This window comes from Chiloscyllium plagiosum, unplaced genomic scaffold (genome assembly GCF_037043375.1).
Source record: "Chiloscyllium plagiosum isolate Xiang-an unplaced genomic scaffold, Cpla_swu_hap1 HiC_scaffold_5, whole genome shotgun sequence".
NCBI lineage: Eukaryota > Metazoa > Chordata > Chondrichthyes > Orectolobiformes > Hemiscylliidae > Chiloscyllium > Chiloscyllium plagiosum.
Window position 1 is genome coordinate 96,920,051 of NW_028270143.1, and position 24,104 is coordinate 96,944,154.

Genomic DNA, 24,104 nt, shown 5'->3' on the forward strand with positions numbered 1-24,104 from the left:
CAATGTCTGGTGGTTTTGTCCAAAACACTGATCAAATTATATCTGGGCCATTGACTGTGAGGTCAGGACAAGGTAGATGGATCTGGTGTTCCGCACCATGGCCAGAATCATGAGTTGGGCTCAAGTCTGGTCAAGAAATGTGGAGTTGCACTGTGCTAACCATGAGCGCCTGGAGGAGAGGTTGGGAGAAAATGCAGGCAGATGTTTCCATAAGTGTAGAGACCTAATTGTAATGGGGTGAAAAGTAAATTACTTTTGCTCTGAGCGAAGTGAATCTAAAGGGACACATATATTATGCAGATTGTCCACCCCGCCCTATGCAGAGGAGTGAACAATATGTTCAGATAAGTGAATTAGAGCAACCAGCTGTCCTAACCAGAACCTAGAATACAGCCAATAATGGATTGAAAACATGCTCTGCATCATTAGTTAATGCATTCGCATGAAACTCCTTTGCCATTTATTTTAAAATTAATTAATTATATAACATACAGATTACAAGGTCTACATGGGTTAACAGCAAATAAAAAGCAATAAAATAAAATAAGAACGTATTAACAGGGGCAAGCCATTAGAAGACAATAACCTACCTCACTTGCACTAATTAATTGTAGTCAAGCTGACAGCCTCCTGTACATCCCATAAAACCTATTGCTGCTGTAAATTTAGACTCCATTTTAAAAGCAGGTGCCATGGGCATTGTCTTTTGTTCCAGGGACTCAGTGGCAACAAGAGTGAGTTATTTCAGACATTAGATCATACCTTATAATGTCGAGTGAGGGACATCATGTGATCCAACTTGGAAAACTCTGATTGAATATTCATGAATGATATGAAAATGTCAATTCACAGCACAGATGTTTGTCAATCAGTTAGACACTGTTACAGCTCGATTTTCTAACCCAGGGGCCTGAATTTCCTCTCATTTAAAAAGGGAATGGTGATGGGAGTAGGGAGGGAAGATCAGTGGAAGGCTTTTTCTTTGCAATCAATTATTGTGAAAATTTGAAAGGTGCAATTCCTGAGAAAAAAGTGATTTCCTCAACAGATCATTATTTAAAAGAAGTAAACCAGAAGCATTATTATATTTTGCTTTCTTTTTCTGAAGAAACAAATTGGCCACCTCCCCACAGTGAGAATTTCTATAGCACAAAGGATCAGGAGCAGACCAGGCACTCTGATTACTTGTTACTGTGAATATTTGTTCCTCAGTTCAGAATCTGTGCTGACCCAGCCAATTGGTTACAAAGAGGATGAGCTGCCTCCAGTATTGGTGCATTTTCTTTTTTGATTACCATAAAATATCTCTTATCATAAGTTAAGGTTATTTCATTGTACTGAGCACAAAGATTAAATTATTGACCTTTATTTCAGTAACATTTCAAACTGCTCTCGCCAATTCAGCAAATCTTTTTTAAAAACTCATTTCACTATGCTCACCATAGTTATCATGAATACAGCTCTAATGAAGAGTTATCAAGACTCAATATGTTAGTTTGCTCTCTCTCCATGGTTGCTGCCTTACCCGCTGTGATTCTAGCATTGTTTGCTTTCAGTGTCTGGAATACAGTATTGGGAAATTTCCTTTACCACACTGAGCAATGAATAGGCTGCATCTTAGGATGCTTGCGAACGTATGCACACAAGCACCCTTGAAGAATTACGTCTGTAATGCCTTTATTGTGTACAACTGGAGGGAGTTTGAAGAGAAACAATCTTCATAAGCCAGTGCGCTGTAACACCACACAATTAACAATGCTTTTCAATAGAACAAAGCAACAGGGGATCTTCATTTGACTCAATAAAGTGTGCTGTACTGTCTGGAATACCTCACTCCAGGGGCTTTCAAATTCACTGAGCGACATCAAAAAATAATGGAACGTGAGTCAACAACCATTGCTCCTGATTTTAAAATGGAGTCTAAATTTAGTACAGCATTAAGCGTTCTCAGTTGCAGAGGAAATGGTCAAACTATAGTAATTGATCATGGCAAGCAACGTCAATTAAATTTTTTTAATGGGCTCCCTTGAGTCGATTCCTTTCGGTAACGTTTCGTAGCTGTCCTGTGGTTTCCGACTATGTTGCCCATCTGCTGTAATCTTTATTTGAAACTGCTTTTGTTTTCACTGAAGCAATTACTTCAGATCCTTCCATTTTAATCATGTTTCTTTGCATCTATGGTGCTTCTGTGACAAGATGGGCATTTTGTATGAACAAATATCTGCTATCCTTCACCCAGAACTAAGTGAAAGAAAGAGCTGTAGCCACTCATCCCACCTTCCTCACCCTCCTGCCTAAATCGTTGTACTGGTACCTGCCAATTATCTATTTGTTGCAAATATATGTGTGAAACCTCAGGTTGGATGGTAAAAACAGATATGAGGAAGTATTTCTTTACACAGCTGGAAGCAGTAGCCCAGGAGAAGGGATAAGTCATGTTAGGATACTGAATGTAAATTAAGAAATGTGTTTAATATTGCAATGGGAAGATGCACTGCCAGCCATGCTCAAACCATGGAATACAATGAGCTCAGGAGCCCGCTTCATCCCAGTGCTGTGTTTCAGAAATAAATGTGCTGAGGTTAACAGGATTTATTTACTTTGCCTATTCATTTGTCTACTCACTAACACCCATGTATGCACTCAAGTGCAAGGAGCTGTGCCAAATTCTAATGGAACTCATTCTCCACACGATTCAGTTGCCCAATTAACTCTTCGAATTCCCTTTCTCTGGGAAATCAGAGAAAACTTCTGCAAGTGAACTGGCCTCAATCCTCAATGGAGTACCCAGACAGAATCACCGTGAAGGAACAGTCCATTGACAGCAGCAGCAATGGGATGCTCACAAACAGGAGGTGATGGAGCAGCAAGAATACTGACATCCAAAGGGTCAGTTTGAGTCATTCTGTAGTTAAGCAACTAAGGGCGGCTAACCTTGATGAACATACAAGCAAGTTGCCATTGGCAGGCAATCTAGCAAGAAACCTAGAACAGCTGAACAGCACTTTGAAGAATCCACAGGCCACCTCTGGATAAAAATAGGAGATGTATTCTGAGCACTGCTGTCTTACCAACGCAGTGGAAACCCATAGCCACAAACATGGGGCTCCATGATCTTATGTTGCTTGATGCCACAACATGAGTTTGGGTTCAAGATACACTGGAGAAGGAGAAGCCAAGTCAAGAACTATTGTCAGGCCTAGACTTCAATGTTACACTGTTTATTGTACTTCCTGTTCTGGATAATCACAGGTACACCAGGCTCTGATTTTATAGTTACATTCGATAATGACTAATCTATCTTTATGGGTTCAGGTTCATGTGTTCTGGAGACTCTTTACTCTTATTGTCGAATATTCTATCTCCACCCGCACTGTGTTGTTCAAAATCATTGGTGTGCATCTTCACGACATCTTCGTAAAATTGTTCCAAAGTCCTGGAGCACTTACACAATACTATCCACTGCTTCCTTGCTCCGGCTTTCAGATGCTGTCATATCAGGTTCAGAATGACATAACCAAGGACGGGCAGGAGTTGTGGGTGGAGGGTGTTAGCTCAATTGATGCCACAATGCAGCCCATTCCCATTGTGGCTGAGGTGGACTCAGGATCTAGCTACCTAACCTACACACCAGAGGTCATGATGCTACCCTCAAAAGAAGAAGAAGAAGAAATATTTGGATCGGTGCTGTGTCAGAATTGCCCTTATTGTTGTCCCCTGTAATGGCAATAATGAAGAAAGGAGAGACATAAATAAAGGTTATGAAAGACTGATAAATATGATGCAGTGTTTTTCTGCCTGCCTGGCGGTCTGTGACTGGTGGTGTTCAACAAGGATCAGCGCTGGGATTTGTGTTGATTGTAAAATATGTAAATGATTTGGATGAAAATGTCGGTAGTCTGATTAGCAAGCTTGCAGACAGCATGAAAGTTGGTGAAGTTTTGGATAGAGAGGAAGGTTACCAAAGGATATAGGTCAGTTGGAAAGTTGGGAAAAGAAATGGCAGTTGGAGTTTAATTATGACAAGTGTGAGGTGGTGCATTTTGGGAGGTCAAATATAAGAGGAAAGTATGTAGGAAATGGCAGCACTCTTAGGAGCATTAATACACAATGGAATCTTGGGGTCCAAGACTATGGCTCCCTGAAAGTAGAATCAACATTGGATAAGGTGGTAAAGAAGATGTATGGCATGCTTGCCTTCATTGGTCAGCACATTGAGTATGAAGGTTGGTGAGTCATGTTGTAACTGTATAAGACTTTGGTCAGGCCACATTTGGAGTACTGTGTGTAGTTCTGGTCATCACACTATAGGAATGATGTGCAGACTTTGGAGTTGGTGAAAAAGAGATTTACCAGGATCTTGTCTGGATGGAGTGTTTCAGCTAAAAGGAAAGGTTGGACAAACTTGAATTGTTTGCGCTAGAGCATCAGAGGCAGAGGGGTGACCTGATAGAATTATCGAGGTATGGATAGGGTGGATAGTTGGGGTCTTTTTCACAGGATGGAAATATCAAATACCAGTGAGCTTAGATTTAAACGAGATATGCAAGGCAGGATTTTTTTTTACAGAGGCTGACAGATCATGGAATGCACTGCTAGAGGAGGTGGTGGAAGTGGATACACTAGGGAAGTTTAAAAGGCACTTAGGCAGTCACATAAACAGGCAGAGATCAGAAGAATATGGACCATGTACAGACAGTGGGGTTGGTTTAACTTGGTCTCGAGTCTCCAGTCATCCACATTAGCTTGCTCTGTCTCTCATTGGATGCTGTCTGACCTGCTGTGATCTCCAGTATTTTTTGCTTCCTGTATTTACATTGTCGAGTTCTGTTACAATTTTACATACACCCTCAGGTACCCAGTCATTATTTGCAACTCCAATAAGTATAGTCCTAAACGATCCAGTCTGTATGAATATGGCAGTCCTGCCTTCCCAGGAAACAGTCTGGAAAACTTTTGTTATATTCCCTCCATAGCCAGAACATCCTTCCTCAGCTAAGGAGACCAAAACTGCAGAAAATATTCCAGGTGTGGTCTCAGCAAGTCCCTATACTATTGAAACAAGACATCCCTGCTCCTGCATTCGAATCCTCTCACCATGAAGATCAAAGTGCTATTTGCCTTCTTCACTGCCTGCTGCACCCTCACACTTACTTTCTGTGACTGGTGTACAAGGACACATCTCCCTTTCCCAATCTATCCCCATTCAGTTACTAATCCGCCTTCCTGTTTGTGGAAAAAGCAAAGGGGATAACCTCACATTTAACCACATTATACTTCATCTGCCATGCATCTGCCCACTCACTCAACTTGTCCAAATCACAATGAATCATCTCTTTATCCTCCTCACAGCTCACTGTCATCTGCAACCTTGGAGATATTGCTGTTAATTCCCTCATCTAAACAATTAACATACGTTGCAAATAGCAAGTGTCTAAGCACTGACCCCTGCAGTACACCACTCGTCACTGCCACTCGGAAAATGACCTGTTTATTCCTACTCTCTGTTCCTCTCTGCTAAACAGTTCTCTATCCATGTCAGTACACTTCTCCCGTTCCCAGGCACTCCATCTTTACTGAGAATCTCTTACCTGGGACTGTGTTAAAAGCTTTCTGAAATTCTAAGTAAACCATATTCATTGGTTCCCCTTATTAGTCACAACCTCAAAATATTCCAGTGGATTGGTCAAGCATGATTTCCCTTTCATAAATCCATGCTGAATAAATTAGATTCCCTACATGTGGAAACAGGCCCTTCGGCCTAACAAGTCCACGCCAACCCTCCAAAAAATAACCCAGCCAGACCCATTTCCCTCTGATTAATACACCTAACACAATGGGCAATTTAACATGGCCAATTCACCTTATCTACACATCTTTGGACTGTGGGAGGAAACCGGAGCATCCGGAGGAAACCCGCACAAACACGGGGAGAACGTGCAAACTCCACACAGACAGTCACCCAAGTCTGGAATCGAATCTGGGTCCCTGGTGCTGTGAGGCAGCAGTACTAACAACTGAGCCACCATACCACCCCAGGTACATCCAGTCCTTTCATTGTTTTCCAAGTACTGTGGTATTACATAATTAATTATGGCTCTAGCATTTTCTTTGCTACGAATGTCAGGCTAACCAGTCCATAATTCCCCTTTTATAAATGGAATGGTTACATTAGCATAAGGGGAGGTAATGGCCTTGTGATATTATCACTTGGATTGTGACCCAGATAATGTCCGACAGATCCAGGTTTGAATCCCACCACGGCCGATATGGAATTTGAATTCAATAACTGTCTGGAATTAAGAATCTGATGATACCATGAATCCATTGCTGATTGTTGGGAAAACTTCATCTGGGGGTTCACTAATGTCCTTTAGGGAAGGAAACTGCCATCCTTAGCTGGTCTGGCCGACATGTGACTCCAGACCCACAGCAATGTGGTTGACACTTAAATAGTCTATGGGCAATAAATGCTGGGCCGAGTCAGCGATGCCCCCGCCCCGCCACTATCCTATGAATGAATGAAAAAAACCTTCAATCCATAGGAACTGTACCAGAGTCTATCCAGTATTTCTGGGACCATTTCCTTAACCGCTCTGGAAATGCATTAAACAAGAAAGATGGAATGCTGATTGGACATGAACAGCAGATCCACTGTATCTGAGGGGCGAAGTTTACCCTTGCATACCAAGTTTTTGTCGATGTGTTAGGATACGATGGAAGGTGGGGTTGGCAATTTGGACCAGGCACAGCTGATCTATCGCAGAATTGGGTTGTCAGTCAAAATTGGAAGGCGAAGACTTCCGAACGTGTAGAACACCTGTTCGAGAAACATGTTCAGCATCTGCATTTGAGAATTTGGGTAACTGAGCTGATTCCAGGATGCTGCACTAAATTTACCATCAGCTATATGAGTCTGCTCAATTCATTGCAGTCCTTCCAATAACTAATGGAAAATGCAAACAGAAGCATACTTCCTGCACAATTAGGAAGAGCAAGAGCACTCTACAACAATCTTTCAGCCATTATTGCTGAGCCATTCTCACTACACTGCAGTTATCACCACCCCACTCTCCCAGTAGAAGCCAGCTCAGCACTGTAACCAGCATGAACTTCCTCAAAACCTGATCAGCCAACAGCTTGGGATGGTTTTCTTTCATACTTGTTAATGTTCATGACTTAGCTTACGAAATAATTTAACATTCACAGGTTTGGACATTGAACAAAGGTGATGGAGATGGTGTACATAGGGAATATCTAGACGTAAGTTAATTTCTAGGATTGTGTTTTTATTGTTAACTGTGTGCTCGCTTCAGCAGGGTGCAGTAAGCCAGTCATAAAAGATGCTTCACACAATTCATCATGGGTACGAACATGGCTCGATTCCCAGGACACTCACTTAAATGTTTAAAAGAGTACCTGCACTTTCTCCTAACATTAAAAAGGCTCTGGACTAAATTTTAGAAGTTTAAGGAACCCAAATGAATTGCTCAACTGTGATGCATTGATGTCTCAGAACATAGTCAGACCTTAATGTTATTGTTTGATTCAATCAATGTCTACCCAAAATGGCTTCACTGATGAGAACGTGATTGTTTTAAAAGTTAATGACTGATAATCTTTGTGCATGGTAACAAATTGTACGTTAATGAGCAAGACACACATACACATTTTTTTGTCTTCAGTGTTCTTCCTAAAATTTACTTGATGTTACATTTTTCTTTTACATTATTTTGCTATTTTCTTTCTCTGTGTGTACCTTCATTATGCCAGCATTCCCCACATTTCTTTCTTTCCTGTGAACTAGTAGCTATGGGGGGGTTGAGGATGGGGGTGGGGTCAGTCGGCTGGATGGCCAGTTTGTGATGCAGACTGACAGCAACAGGATAGGTTTAATTCCTGCACTGGCTGAGGGTACCATGAAGGTCCTGCCTTCTCAACCTTTACCTTCACCACAGGTGTGGTGACCCTCAGGTTAAACTCACCCCAAGTTGTCTCTCTCTGAAGAGAGCGGGATTATGCCAACTTTACCTTTCCTTTTATTAGTAACTCCACAAAATGTAACATATACTTTCAGCATGATAAAGGTGTAAGCAATATTTGACATGCTGTGTCAGTCAAGATAGTTGAGAAAAAGCAGGTACCACGCCAGTGAGATACCAGGAAGGGTTGCTAAAGATAGGCCAATTGACCATTTCTGGTTACTGATTGTTCTTGTGCAACCTTTTAGCAGTTCCACTCTCTTCAAGTTCTTTCTGTATTTCCTTCTCCTTCTAAATACTGTTGTGTTAGAGTCAGGTTCCTCACTCTACCAATATCCTTTCTGTCCTAACTCTGCTTCTGTTGCTATGTGTCATTTCTCTTTTATTTATTCTGTGTGTTTCCTTTCCTTCTCTGCCAGTTCTTGGGGAGGGATTTCACTGAGATGGGACAGCTCTAGGAATGTTACTGTGGCAAAATCACTTATTATCCATCAGTGTTCCCACCTCCTCCACAGTGCCAGAACTTCCAATCATTTTCATGGAGGACAAAGAGTACTGATGGAATATATTTGATTCCATTATAAGCAACATAAAACACAAAGGGCCATCCAACTTCACACTTAATTCTGTCACAGGCTAGGTACAATGTATTTTGTCATGGATTCTTTACATTATCTTCTGAGAAAAGACTGTCTGTGAAGCTTTTCCTTCGCTCCAAAAGCAAATGTTAAAAGAAACCTACAGAAAATGCTTCTTGCATCCTACATTATTCATCGTTAATCTGAGACTGCTTGGCTTCCTTAAGATGACATTTCCACACTCTCAAATGCACAGAAACAGTTGCGTCTCACAGGAGGTTGCTTTCAGACATCATTTGAGAAAGAAATCTCTGCTGCTTTCCATACTGATTGCTTCAGATACACAGTGCAATGTGGTTTCTAAAAGTAACCATTACCGCAACAGCAAATCCAAATCTGACAAAAACATTTTCTACGCTTTGTATAATTGATGGCTTGGAATATATTAACAAGCCTGTCGATGTAGCTGCACTGAGGAGTTTGGATTACCTCATAAACTGTGAAAACAATAACTTAAAGTCATTTAGTTGCTGAGATTATGTTACACACGTGTAAATCCGTGATCTAAACCAGCTGTTAGTACATAAAATAAATGTAGTTTCCTTTTGTGAAAATGTAATCAAGCTCCAATAAGTGGTATCGTGAATAAACAACTTGCAGAATTGATATTCATGTCACCAGCCAATCCGAATTAACATGTCCCTTGCTTTTATCACTGTCTTATCAACAGTCTCAAATTGACAACAACAACTATTATTTATAAAGCACCTTCAGCGTACTAAAACGTGCCAAAACACTTCAAGGAAACATTTTCACACAAACCACATATGATATGAGGATGAATGGATTAAAAACTTAGTCAAAAAGATAAGGCTTTAAAGAGTGCCTTAAAGGACGAATGACAGGCAGAGGGTAAGAGAGAGAGTTAGGATGGGTATTTCACGACCAAGGGCCCAGGTAACTGACAGCATGACCATTATTAGCATGATTACAAAAAGATCCTCAAGTGACCAAAATTAGAGGAGCACATATATCTCAGAGGGTAGTGTGCCTGGAGAAGATTTCAGCAATTTGGAATGATGAAGCCATAGAAGAATTTAAAAATAAGAATGTAAGTTTTAAATTTGAGTATTTTCTTTTAATAAGGAGCCAATGATGGTCAGTGAGCACCAGTTGAACAGAATTTGGTGCAAATACATGAATGGCAGAGTTTTTGATGTCCTTAAACATTTAGGAGGCTGATCAAGAGTGTGTTGGAATAGCTTAAGTCTTTAAGTTACAAAGGTACGGAGAAGGATTACAGAAACAGATGAGTTGGGTGCAGAAAGGATTGGGTGATGTTACAGAAGTTGGAAATAGGCAATCATAGTGTTTGCATGGATCAATGGTCAAATGCAGTACAAATGTTATGAAGAGCGTGATTCAGCCCGAGACAACTGGAAGGGATTAATTCTTGGTAAAAGGGGCAGAGATTCAGTCAGGGGACCTAAGGCAATGCCTTTCATCTTCCCAATAACTGGGAGGACATTTCTGTACATCCAGTACAGGAGGTCAGAAAATATAGAGATAGGTGATGACAGGAGAGTTGATGGTGAGCTTCAGGAAAGCTCTTGGAAAATACAATGCTATATATATTTTATGTTGTTAATCAAAAATACTTCTGTTAGTCTGAGTTAAATTGTCACTCCTTTTTCATTGCAAAAATGGTATAATATCTTGACAAGCAGTTAGAAGAGTTCTGAGACCAATCAATCTGTTTTAGTGCCAGGATGTGTCAAGGAAGAAGACAGAAAAGAGAATGAATATCAAAACATTTGTGTTTAGGAATGCCAATCAGGTAACATTTCCTGAATATATTTCCAGGATAACGAGGATTTCAATAAACGTGTGGTACACACTAAAAGAAGCAGTGAATCAAACTCTTTTGTAAAATGACTAGGTTCAGACAATTATCAAAATGCAAATCCTGACTGACACTTGAAAATAGAATTAAACAGTAATTTTTGTCACAATTAACTTTCCTCAGCCTTAACATCAGACACAGTTTGCGCAGGAGTGTATAACAAAGTCCTGTGGTTAGCTGATGTGAAACAACTGATTTGGGAGGTGTCCCACTAATGGTCAAATTGCCTTTGATTTCATTCCACACACAAGTCAAGTGGGTCATAATTAAATAGATGACTGGGTCTAATGTTATCAAACACTGCCTTGTATTGCAATTTACTCAGCTCAATTTGGAAGCTAGTTATCCTGCCAAAGCACAGGCACATGTTTCAAAAATTCCTAACATTTTACTTCTGACTCATGAGAAATCAATTCTTTTGCTGACAATGCTGCAGATTCTGGCACCTTCAGATAAAGATACATTTTCATAATTTAATAGCAACAAATAATGGTCATAAGAACAATAAATTCTTTCACAGTTATTTTTAGAAAGGCAATATAACAAAATTTTTGATTCATTGCTTATCTCCAACAATGGACTATGTACTTATTGAATTTGTGGTAATCCCAGAAATGTGCTCCCAATAGCTTCTGGAAAAATATACCCGATAGGCATCCCTAAATAATGACACTCTGACATTCATCTTCTTTGTTCTCTTTCAAAGTTACTGCTCTTCGTCACTTTAGATGATAAGCACAAGCTATGATTGCAACTTGGAAAGCAGAAAGTAGGTGAATGAGTACTTCATGGATTGGCTGTACTTGAGCATTGCCCTAGGGATTTCTCTTTGGTTTTCCATTTTTATCAATTATCTGGATACAGGTACAAGAGAAACAACTGTTTAAAGTTTGCTACTTAAGGGCCATAACAAACTCTGAGGTAGAATTCAGGAGAATGATACATGTAGTTGAGTGCAAAGACACACACAGTTACACATTTCGGTGAAAAGCATAGTGAAAGTAAAGTATCCTAAATGGCAAAAATGTTTGACAAAGTAGGAAAACTGAGTAATCTAGAGATACGTGTGTCTGCATCATTACATTAACACAAGTAGCAATGTCATAAGGACCACCTAGAATTCTGGATTTGTTCCATAGAGGCGCTGAGTATAAAAGTGAGGAAAGTGGTTAGATCACTTTCAATTATTGTGTGCAGTTCTAGATATTCCATTATAGTAAACATACTGGAACCATGAAAAGAGTACTGTATAGTAAAGATTTACTAGAATTATATCAGCAACGAAAGGTTATAATTATGAAAAATTCTTGAAATATAGTACCTCTCTTATGAGGCAAGAAGGGTTACAGGTGAAGGTGTTCAAAGTAATGAAACATTTTAAGTAGTAAATAATTTGAAAATTATTTCCAGTAGTGGGTGAAATGGTAACAAAGATTTCTAGGAGAGGGACAACAAAGGAAGTTAAAAGCAATTATTTCACAGAGAGGGTTACTTGAAGATGAACAAGTGCCTGTTGAAGCTGAGATAGTAACATTATTTAAAAGGCAATTGGATACTTTCCTGAAAAGGAAGCATGTTATAGAATGAGAGGAGAGGACAGAGAAACGGCAGATTAGTTAGCTTCAGCTAACAGCTTTAGAGACAGCAGCAACGCAGGACTGACAAATCAAATTCTTCTTGTAATTTCTGTCATTTTTGAAATTTGAAATCACTGTACCAGAGATTCAAAAAAGTATTGTAATTATAAAGTTAATGAGCTGCCTACAACTCATAATATCATCTTAAAATGCTCCACTTTATCAAGATTAATGTCTCCCAAACTGAATTTTACCTTCTTAAAAGCCCTTCCCCTTGCCTACAGACACACTGTGTTGAAAGACTTAATTTTTTTAAGACTCATTGAACTTTGGGATTGAATATCTGTGGGGGTGTTCTCCTGGTTGCCCATTGTAAACTTTGGCAGAAGAACACTAAAAGTTCATTACACTCTGGTTTTAACTGTTTGCAAAACAAATGATGGATTCTCTGCAGAAATTCACGCCCACAATCTACGCTTTAATTCTCTTGTGGGAACTCATATTGATGAAACAACTGAATTTTCCCTATTCCCACCTATTTCCATGTTAGAACCTTCAGTTTTCAAACCAAATTTGGCTACTCCACTCTCTTTCAATTCTGGCATCTTGTACATCCTCAGCTCTTTCATCCTGCTATTTCCTTTGAGGCTCCACTTTAAAAATTCCCATTAACCTGTAGAAAAATTTGTCCTAATCCCTTCTTCTTTGCCTTCCTGTCAATTTTTATTTTATATGCTTTCTTTAAGTCTTGGGGTTTCTGAGTGCTTCCAATAGGTTATGTAAATGGAAATTCATGTTGTTGTAACCTTGTCACGTCTTGGTCTCTCAAGTGGTTCTTTTTATATATCAAAATCCAGAACAATTTGGAGGTAATGAGTTTTCAGCATTATGGCGGAGAGAACAATTGATTTTAACATCAGATAATTGTGACCATTATTCAAAATTTCTATGCAGAAAAACAAGCATTAGAGATTGTGCAGTTTAAGACTGCAACCGAAGTCCCGATATAGTAACAGGGCAATAATTAACGATAAGTTTTTGCTTAAAACAAATTATCAAATTAAAACGATGTCTCAAAATGTTGTCAATTTTTGAGTCAAGATGTTTTCCCAAATATGAATGAGTTCTGCCGTATTCCATGTCACATGCTGTGATATTATCCTTAACATTTCCTTCAATTCAATAGTTTATGAGTACAACATTATCAAAATGATGTCAACCAACACCAAGAAAAACTGCGCTAAAAGCCATGCAAATTTTGAAAAGAAATATTGTTCCTTTCTTACCTCCTGGAAAACCATCCCAGACTTCTAGCCTATCAAAACGACACAACATTCCTTCCCGTACATTATCATCCGGTTCCAGGTCAAAGCTTGCAAAATCCAGATGGATCTCTGCCATTGCTGGTGCAAAGATCATGTAGGTGCATTCCAAATTGTTTGGATATTTATCAGGAAATCCAGGTGATTTTATCTCTCCACTTTGTGCAGTGAGATTTTTGGAACATTCTGGCCCTGAAAACACATAACAATGGATAAATGATCAATCAATTGATTCTGCAGTGGTAGGAAGTAATCTATCCTGTCTTTGGGGATCACCATGAAATGAGATGCCACATTCTGCTTCCCATCCCCTTAAACAAAAAAGTACGTTACAACAGTTTTTGTGGCTCTTGCTAAGGAGATGGTACTCTTTGTTCTGGTAAAGCCCCATCTCTGGAGCATACATCAGTAGGAGCAAATATAGCATAATCTTAGAAAAGGAATGAGTGGCCTGTATTTTCCAGGTTCGGGCCTAACTTGTAGTCCAGTGGAAATATTCTGGGAGGGCCTTGGATTTTTCCAACCTTTGAACGAAGAGTCTATGGGCTGGAAGAGGTTGGGGGGTGGGGGGGTGGTGTTGGTGGTGTGTGTGATGGTAGAATGGGAAAGCATCAGTGATAAATATGTATTTCAGCTTCAGTTGACTTTCAGCCAAAATGCAATCACCCGATATGCTCCTAGAATCCATACATTGCAGAAAGATGCCACTTGGCCCATCAAGACTGCAGCAACCCTCTGAAGGGCACCTCACCAAACCCAATCCTCCACCCTATAACCCTGCATTTCCCATGGCTAATCCACTTAGCCTGCACATCCTTGGATACTACAGGACAATTTAGTCTGGCCAATCCGCCTAATCTGCACATTTTTGGACTGTGGAAGGAAATCCACACAGACACAGGGAGAACATGCAAACTCCACACAGACAGTTCCTCCTCCCGAATGTAGAATTGAATCTGAGCTCCTGGTGCTGTGAGGCAGCAGTGCTAACACTGAGCTACCCTGTCACCCTTGTGTCTCTGTACGTTCACTTGTTTACCCTTCATGTTGCACAGTTACAATCCTGAAGATCTTTGATGTTCCGAACAATGTTATATCTTAAAAAAAACTACTGGTAGGGTTTTAATTCATATAACTGTTGCCACATGTAAACATTAACAACACTCAGTAAATGATGACCTGTGGCACTTTACCAGTAGGTAGAGGTGATAGAATTAGGTGTAACAGGAGACTACTGCAGCCAGTGCTGGCCTTGTGCAAGTTCATAGGGTAAATGCAATAAGCCACTGTTGATAATTAGACCAAACTTCATTAATTGGAGTACATTATGATCAAGCAGAGACCTATACAACATTCTTGCTGAACAATAATTGTGGCCTTTGACATAAAAGCCTGTTTCTTAAGGTTTAATAGCTTAGCTTTATGTGACTTCCAGCACTAAATAGGATGGCATTCCTAATGCTGCACAGGCGAAGGAAGAGGTAAGTGCAGAGTCTTGAAATTTCAGCCGCCCACCAGAGAAATAGTAATTGTACCTTTCCTGTTGTTAATTTAAATCTTAAAGAAGGTTTTATATGGAGAATGCAGTATTTTACAAACACCAGTGGGATACACAAGTCTCTACGAGCTGAGGGAGTCCTGGCATATGTTTCCACAGGGAGTGATTCTGTTTGCTAGCCAGATGCGACCTATCGTGCACTGACACACAGGGTAGAAGAGTTAATGCATACAACATGTGCCTGTCATTGGGATACAGGGCGACCAGTGTTGACACAGGTGTTGCTATAAAGTGTTGTAATGAAATGAACTGATAAATTGCAGTAGTTAGTCCAAGCTTTGCACACATACATGTATTTTTCCTCTTTATTCTGAGCAGCATTGAAAATGAAGAAGCACACATTTATACAATGCCTCATCACTTCTTGCAGAAATAACTGAAAAGTCATTAAGTCTCTGAAGCTTGAAAGGAAGCTGTTAAATAAAAGCATTCCAGAGATTTACATCAAGCATTTCAAGTTATAAAGAGCAGCAGCAATAATATTGAGTTGGAGATATTTGCGAGTGTACCTGCCAAATGCTAGCCTTTCACATTAACCAAACAATGGGCATGGCACAGCATTTTATTTCTTACATGGGTTTGCATTTGCTTTGAACATCAACAGGCTTCATGGGAAGGACGGGTATCATTGCTGAACATGCCTGTGCTCTCATCCATGTCATACATTCACTGATCTAATGGGATAAACCTCCATTGGAGGCAGTTCGCATCAGGTTCGCTAGATTGAATCTTGTGATGAGAAAAGATGAGCTGATTGTGCCTATAATCGTTGGCATTCAGCCAGTATCTTGAAGCAACTGGATGGGTACTACTAGCTGTGTCAACCCAAGATCATCCAAAACCTGCGGTGAGCAGAATGGCCCCACAGCACCATCCTCTCCCAAACAAGCATGCTGAGTATCAAGAAACATGGGCAGATTATATTAATTATATCTGCCCGACAGCAGACTCCCAGAGCAACTGCACTACTTGGAACTTAGCTATGATAGAATACTTCCAGGAGGACAGCAGAAACACTTTAGGGAGGTCCTCAAACCATTCCTGAAGAGATCGAAACATCCTTGTTAACTCCTGGGAGACCTGACCAACCAAAATGGACAAGAGTGGCATTGATGAGGCATTGACCACATTGCCAAGAGACCACAGAGAAGAAGCCGAGATTTCAGAGGGAGCCTCCAAACAACTCATCTACACAACCCACCAAACACCAACTACCCTGCGCACGGAGTAGTCTGCAGATTACATCAACCATCACAAAGCCCATCGAATTGAAGCAAGACATCCTCAGTCCTGATTAAGAATTATCTCACAGATTGCCAAATGAGGCCTTTAGAAGAATGAAAGATGATCTTATTGAAACAGAGGAGGTTCCGAGGAGCCATGGTGGTGCAGATGTTGAGTGGATGTGGGGAAACCAAGAATTAGGGGGCTTAGTTTCAGACTAAAGCATTGTCCAATTAAGATGGACATTAGGAGGAATTTTGTCTCTCAAATCTTCGAAATTCACAACACTCAAGAGAAGTAGAGACTGGGTCACTGAACATATTCAAATCTGTGTTAGACTCAGGTGATAATTGAGTCAAGCATTATGGAGAGACACACAGGAAAGGGAAGTTGAGGCCACAATGAGATCAGCCTTGATGGTAATGAACGGGCTGAACAGGCTTGAGAGGCCGAATGACTTACTCCCAGTCCTATTTCTTATATCCCAATGTGCACAGACTGGATAGCAATCTGGAACTAGGTAGGAATACTTTGTAAACTCTTGCCATCTCTGCCCAGTGGCACTGAGGTTGTTTAAAGAGCTCAGTTTGAACACAGGACCTCCTGAGCCTGAGTGACACAATTTCATATAAAGACACTGTGTTTGCCAGATTCGTAATCGTGAAGCTGAGATTTGTTTTTAAACATGTTTTAGATGCATCGCACAGTGCCAGACATAATGTGATAATTAAATGCAGTTGGTTATCATTTTTCATTCTTACTGGAGTTAATTATCGTGTTCCGATGCTGTGAAATGAGCAAGAACGCCAATAGAATAAATTACATTATGCACAAAACATCTATCAACATGGGTAAAACCTGAAACCTGTAGAAAATTAGTTTTGTGTGGGGTGACACAGGTCATTGGAGTTGTGACACCCTGAGAGACAGAATGATAAGGTATTTGGTATGTTCCAACAATATCCATATCCATGTCACCAATCTCAGCTGTGTGACTGCGAGGAGGCAGTTGAAGAGTGACTTATTGCTTTCTTCCAGTGTGTAAGAGATAACCAAAAGCAGGATCATTACAGGACAGTCTCGCTAACTTCTTAGGAGCTGCCAACAGGGCAAGTATGCTCTAACTTCAGTGAAGGGCCGATCTGGTGCCAGCCTGTGGACCAGCAATTCTCAAACTGACACTCACCATTGGCCAAGATGAGTGCAGCCTTGGCAAAAGCGAAGAAGCACAATGCTATTCAGGACAGTTTAGTTCAACTGATCAGCCTCAACATGAGCATATTCAGTCTCCAGCAGTTCTATTTCCTGCACACAATAGCCATCTATTCTCTAAGATACTGCAATGATGCATTAAGCTTACTTCACCTTTCCCTCCCTTGCAGCTTCTGACATCAGGAAGGGCAAGCAATAATGCCATGAAAATCACTATCATGCTTCCCTCTAGACCATTAACCATATCCTGGAATCTCATGCAAATACAATTATAGGGGTGCTATTGTTACAAAGAACATAGGAGTAGGAGTCGGCCGTTCAGGCCTTTGAGTATGTTCTGCTATTCTAGGTCATCTGGTCATCTACCTCCACATCTATATTACAACACTGACCCTATATCCCTTGATGCCATTAGTAACTAGAAATCTATCAATCTTGAACTTAATGACAGTCCTCGAGGTAGAGAATTCAAAAGGTTCATCACTCTCTGAGTGGAGATGTTCCCACTCATCTCAATCCCAAATGGTTTGCCTTTTATTCTGAGACTGTCCTTGGTCTAAACCCACAGCCAGGGATAATATCCTTTCTGTGTCTCACTTGTCTATCCCTTGAAGAATTCTGGACTCAGTCTCCTCAATCTCTCCCACCATCTCAGAAATCAGTATGATGAATCTCTAAGTAAAGCCTTCCTTAGACAAGGGGACCAGAACTGCGCACAATATATTAGCTACAGTCTCACTAATGTCCTTGAAAATTGAAGGAAGTCCTCCTTGCTCCTATACTCAAATTTTCTTGTGATAAAGATTTTTATGTTATAATGCAAAAACCTTGCTGCTTCCCAGAGCAGCTAAGGTGGAAAATGAACTTAACCTTAATAGCATAGCATAACATAAGTATATGTGATTAAGAAGCTGAAGAAGGTAACTTGGTTAGTTTAGCCTGCTCTGCCATTCAATAAAATCATTGCTGATCTGATTAATCTAGCTTCCTGCCCATCCACAATAACCATTCACCCCCTCATGTTTACCAATAATCTATCTATCTCTCAAATTTAAAATAAATTATATGATAACAAAACAAATCAGTTTATGTCACAAATGCAGAGCCATGACTACTTTGAAGCTTTGAATGACTGACTTATAATCTACAGGTTTTGTATGTGTTTGAAGTTAATAATTAACTTGTAAGTATTTGGGTAGCTATGGTGATAACTTGTAAAACATTTTGTAAAGGCTACTTTAACAACCAAATGATTTTATGTTTACTTTAGGATTTCACAGGTGAGCCATTATGCTTGAAGATCTGTTGGAAATTTCTAGACCGAATAGTTTTTTAGCTTAAAAGAAGCACCCATAGCTCAGATGGAAAGGCTTTTGGTTCAGTGGTACATTGTTTTGGGCAATTCTGTGAAATCCTTACAAGGAAGTACATGTAGAGAGTAGTGCTCCTGAGAAAGGAAGGCTATAGCAAACTAGACTTTGTTAGAGTAAGGAGTTAGTCATAGTCCCAAACCAAAAGTTTTTATGATAAAACCCTGAAGAGGTTACTTGAAGTTGAGTATATTCAGGTTCAGGTGTATTATACCTCCATGAATAAACAATCAGTAATTCCAGTTTAGAAGTTAAATTCATTGTTATTTTTAACCTATTGAGCTGTTAGATTAAAAAGATTCCGGTGTGAATACTGTAAAAGGTTTACAGTGGGTAGGGTATTTAGGACCTTTTTTGAGAATTGGTAAAAGAGTGTTTTGGTATTAATATCATTATATTTTTATTGTGTTTAAAACTCTGAATGTGTATTACAGATAAACAATTGGTTCATTCTATTTCATTTGTATTTCTTTTGCTTAATAAACTTCTGTTTTCTTGTTTAAACAACATCTGCAAAATTGTGTTCTTGTTCGTCAGTGAGAGTCCACCTCATTAAAACTAAAACAAAACATAAAGTGACCTATTGAGCCAGATTTCAGTCTGAGATCTGACACGTACAGTAATAACATCAGCTGGAATCAAACCACTTTTGAAGTTTTGAAGACTCACAATCCTGGTGTGAAAACCAAAATCTCCTCATCTCGGTTTTAAATGGACAGCTACTTACTTTGCAAAAGTAACTGTTGGTTCTGGACTCTCCCAAAAAAGGAACAATTCTACACCCATCATTTTAAGACCTCTCAGGAACTTATAAGTTGCAATAAAGCTGCCTCTTACTCTTCTAAATTCCAGCAGATACAAGCCTAGTCTGTCCAAACCTTTCCCATTAACTGGCTCATTCATTTCAGCTATGAGTCTGGTAAACCTTCTCTGAATTATTTCAAACATATTTACATTCATTATTAAATAAGGTGACCAGCGTTATGTACATTACTCCAGATGTGATTTCACCAATACCCTCCATAATTGAATCATAACCTCCATAATTCTCCTCACAATAACCAATAACATTCTATACAAAAACTAACTGCATCTGCATCTTTTGGGATTCAAGCACCAAGACATGGCCTTTACATCTCTCAACTCCACAATCTCTCACCTTTTAGATAATATGCTTCTTTTTTATTCTTCCTGCTAAAATGGACAGTTGCACATTACTTACAATTTACTTGCTGACCTATCTTTGTGATATCAGCAAAAAAGGTTGCAACAAAAATGAGAACAATTAAAGCCAAAGAGCTGATAACATTACTTAAGGGGGCATCTGATGTTCCAGTGAAACAACAAACTCTTTCAGCCTGGAATGTTAACTTGATTGCTCTCTCACAGATGTTGCCTGACATCATTGTGCTATTTCTGTTTTTGTTTCAAACTTTTCTTGTGCACTGAGCTACCAGAATAAATAGGGAAGAGGAGTGCATAGTTAATGCTAGCCCTGTACCTGTTTCTGTGCATCCTGAAAAACTGTCCCTGAAAATCACAGTAGCCTGGAGCAATCCAGCTTGTTCTTTCCTCCAGGGTTGGTGTGTAGCAAAGAAAACCCAGGCAGGAGAAGGGAAAGAACCAAAAAAGGACTCACCCTCAAATAAAACAGTTGGCTCATTAGCTGGGGAAAGGTTTTTGTCTGAAACGTCGATTTTCCTGCTCCTCGGATGCTGCCTGACCTGCTGTGCTTTTCCAGCACCACTCTGATCTAAACTCTGGTTTCCAGCATCTGCAGTCCTCACTTTTGCCTCATTAGGGTGTGGAAGTGAGTCATAGAATCCCTACAGCGTGGAAACAGGCTGTTAGGCCTACAAGTCCATACCGACTCTCCGAAGTGTAACCCACCCCCCTATTATTTACCCCTAACCTACATATTCCTGAACACTGTGGACAATTTAGCATGGTCAATGCACCTAATCTGCACATCTTTGGATTGTGGGAGGAAACCGGAGCTCCCAGAGGAAATCCACAGACATGGGGAGAATGTGCAAACTCCACACAGACAGTCACTCAAGGTGAGATTCAAACCTGGGTTCCTGGCGCTGTGAGGCAGCAGTGCTAACCACTGAGCCACCGTGCCGCCCAATCTAAATTACCACAGGGTTGTTCAATATTACTTCTTAAAAAAAACACAAACTAACTCAGTGCTATTTCCATCACCTTCAATGCAGATTCAGAAAGTTTTCATTTTCTTTCAATTTGAATTTTAAAAACAACTCCAAGTCTATAGGGCAGACCAATGGAAAATTATTTAATTGATATCTTTGTAACAGTCATTTGAGTACCTGGACATGCGCCCAGTGAAGAATTTACAGACCATATCTTGATATGTTTTTGTTAAATATCTTGTGAAGAGTTGAAACAGAGTAAAAGAGAACATTGATCACATCGGTAGAAGGAATGTGAACAAGACAGCATCCTGTTAAGGTGACTAGCAAAAAAATGGTGACATAAGGAAAAATAAATTGTGAAGAAAATAGTTAGGCTGTTAAATACAGTGCCCAAGAATGTGTTGGACCAAATCCAGCCATAACTTTCGAAAGAGAATCCGACAAGTTCCTAAAGAACAAACTCTTTGCAGGCTGATGGGGAAAGGGTAGTGGAGTAGGACTAGCTGGGTTTCCCAAGTGACAATCTAGTATGGATACAATTGGCTGAATGGACTCCTTCTGTATTGTTACCATTTTATAAGTTTTCTGATCTAAACTGCATACGTCAATATGCATGTAGATGAGGAATGCGTGGGTGGGATTTTTGTTGAGAATGTGTTTGAATTATACCTTTGGATCAGGCAGGTGAAGTATATTTGTATGTATAGGATGCGATTTGGACTATGTCGTTAAAATTATGCTAAACAAGAGCAGTTTGTGATTTTTCTGGGTTCAGCCTGACAACTAGCTTAGCTCAGTGAAGGGACTACCTGAGAAATGTGTGAAGTTCACTGGGCTAATGGGGAATAAACTTTCCAGCTCCATGCTTCTGGGGAAGAAGAAGAAAGCAAGGAAGGAGAGAAACTGTAGTCAAGGCAGTCAGAAAAAAAAGGAAGTAGCAGGTCCTCTCCAACTGAAACCCGATCTCAGACGGAGACAGTCTCTAGTGGAAGAGACATATTCAACAGCTATTTAAGAAATCCAAGAGACTCATTCTGGTATGGCCATAGGGAAGGAGAATCATCAGAGCATGCTTAATTGCTGATAATGGATTTAGAAGTTCTCTGAAAACTGAGAAAGAGAGCCCTGAGTCCGGAGAGTCTGTTAAAATTACGACTCAGCAAAACTGAAAAACATGAAGACGTTGGAAGCGGGAAATGACTGGGTTGCTCACTATAAGAATTCTAACACCAGGGGAAGTGCCATGAGTTTAAATATAAAGGAGAAAAGATCTGTGTAGTTTTAAGTTGCCTACAAAAGAGTGTATAGTCAACAGTGTTTCTCGGTATTTCTTATAACAAAAGTTTTAAAACATGAAATCATGTTGTGTCATCATTTTCAGCTATTCACTGGTATTTGAAATTGTTTTTAAATGTTATCAATGCTATTTCTCTTCAGCAATCAGAACAGTTGTATTGTGTAGCTGTGAAACAGATAAAGGTGAGGTACATTTGTATTTGTAAAGTGAATCTATAAATAAGGGTGCTCTTGTGATGAGGTTCAAGTCTCACCTGTTCCAGAGGTATGTAAGAAAATCTCTCAAATAGGAGATCAGATACATTGTACTGTCTAGTTTTATATACGTCTCTACACACCAGTTACGGCGCATTCATAGATCGTGTATGTGTATACAATGATTAAATAAGTAGAATAGATAAAGGTGATAAGTGTGACTTTGATGGATTTCAAAGTATCTGGCATAATTCCACAAGCAAGTAAATTACATTTCGAATTACTGACCAATAATTGTAGATAATTGGGAAGAAATTACTGAGATTAGCTGCATAGAGAACAAATGTGATTTGTTTTAATTGACAATATTCAAAGAGAAAGCTTGTATTATTATTATTGAATTATTATTAAACTTTCAACTTGTATGCTGACAAAATGAATCTTGACATGTAATATTCATTGACAGTATTCCCCCTGCATTGTTATTGCAGCAACGGTAATCATATCTTCAGGTGTCATAAAATCAAATTAACTTTTCGCAGTTTTAGCAGTTTAAGGGCTACTTTTTCATAGAGCCTTCAAAAACTTGACAGTCAATCTTGCACTTTGAACTCCACCATCCTGATAAAAGGAGCTTTTGTCTAGATGTTAACGGCGTGTACAATCGCTGTGACTTCCAAAATGTGTCTGCCTCCTTTACACTTAACCCATCACCCTCTTTAAATAGAATGGCATTCAGCTGAAGGCTGTGATTTGTCGCCTTGCTCAGTGTGGTTGAGGTCATTCAATAATGAGCACCTCAGTCAATCATTCATCAGAAAATTGCCCTAGCCATTATCTAATTTTTGTATGCGCATCCAATATTCAATGTGAGTAAGCTAGCGTGGCTGTCCCTGTGTATGTAGCAAAGGGAGGAGAACAGCCATGTGTGACTGACAGTCCAATAAACAGATAACTGAGGAAAAGCATATGAGAAACGGGTTTTCTGCATGATTAGCGTTTAGCAGTTGATCAATCAAGAAAGAAATGCTTCACTCACTCACTCAAAAATGTGAAAAATGTGGAAAAGTCTTGATTAAGCATGTGAGAAGAAATAACAAAGCTATTGAGTCTTAAGGAAGCAGCACAAGCACAAATGACCAGTAGACCAGTGAGGTCACAGGTTTGATCTCTGGCCTCTGCTGTCAAGTCATTTCTGATGATCAAAAAAAAAGACAGCTATAAAGATGTTCAGTTCTTTTCAACAATGTTATGGTCCTGGCTGATCGTAATACTGGCTATGTCAAATCCCAGAGAGAAGCCTACCTTGATGGATCATTTTGTTTAATTGCTGCAGTTGGTTAACGTGATGGCTATTCACTGAAACATACTCAGTGAAGGCTGCAGGTGTTCCTTAATAACAGAACATAAATTTATCACTCAAAATCAAATAAAAAGCTATAAAACAGTTAGAAAGATCTTAACACAAACAGCAAAAATAAATTTCAACCTAACCAAAAAAGACCAAAGAACTGCGGATGAAAGAAATCAGAAGTTGCTGGCAAAACTCAGCAGGTCAGGCAGCATCCGTGGAGAGAAAGCAGAATTAATGTTATGGATCCCTTCTTCAGAATTACTGAGCTGTCCCAGGAATTTCTGTTTTTGTTCCAAATTTCAACCTGTTGCCCAACACATGCTTTCACAGATGGTCATTGGAATATCATTCCTAGCCCTTCTTTTCCATAATTGACT

At 39.7% G+C, this 24,104-nt stretch overlaps 1 protein-coding gene across 4 annotated transcripts in view; it reads right to left on the reverse strand.

The window, feature by feature from the left end:
* The window catches only part of nrp1a (neuropilin 1a), a 182,822-nt gene that overhangs the window by 104,700 nt on the left and 54,018 nt on the right, over positions 1 to 24,104 (reverse strand). For 3 of the 4 annotated variants that reach the window (XM_043690622.2, XM_043690621.2, XM_043690620.2), the window contains exon 4: positions 13,327 to 13,554. The exons of the other annotated variant lie outside the window; for it this stretch is intronic. In XM_043690622.2, the coding sequence (XP_043546557.1) occupies positions 13,327 to 13,554 (228 nt within the window). The remainder of the gene's footprint in view (positions 1 to 13,326; positions 13,555 to 24,104) is intronic. 4 annotated transcript variants of the gene reach the window in all.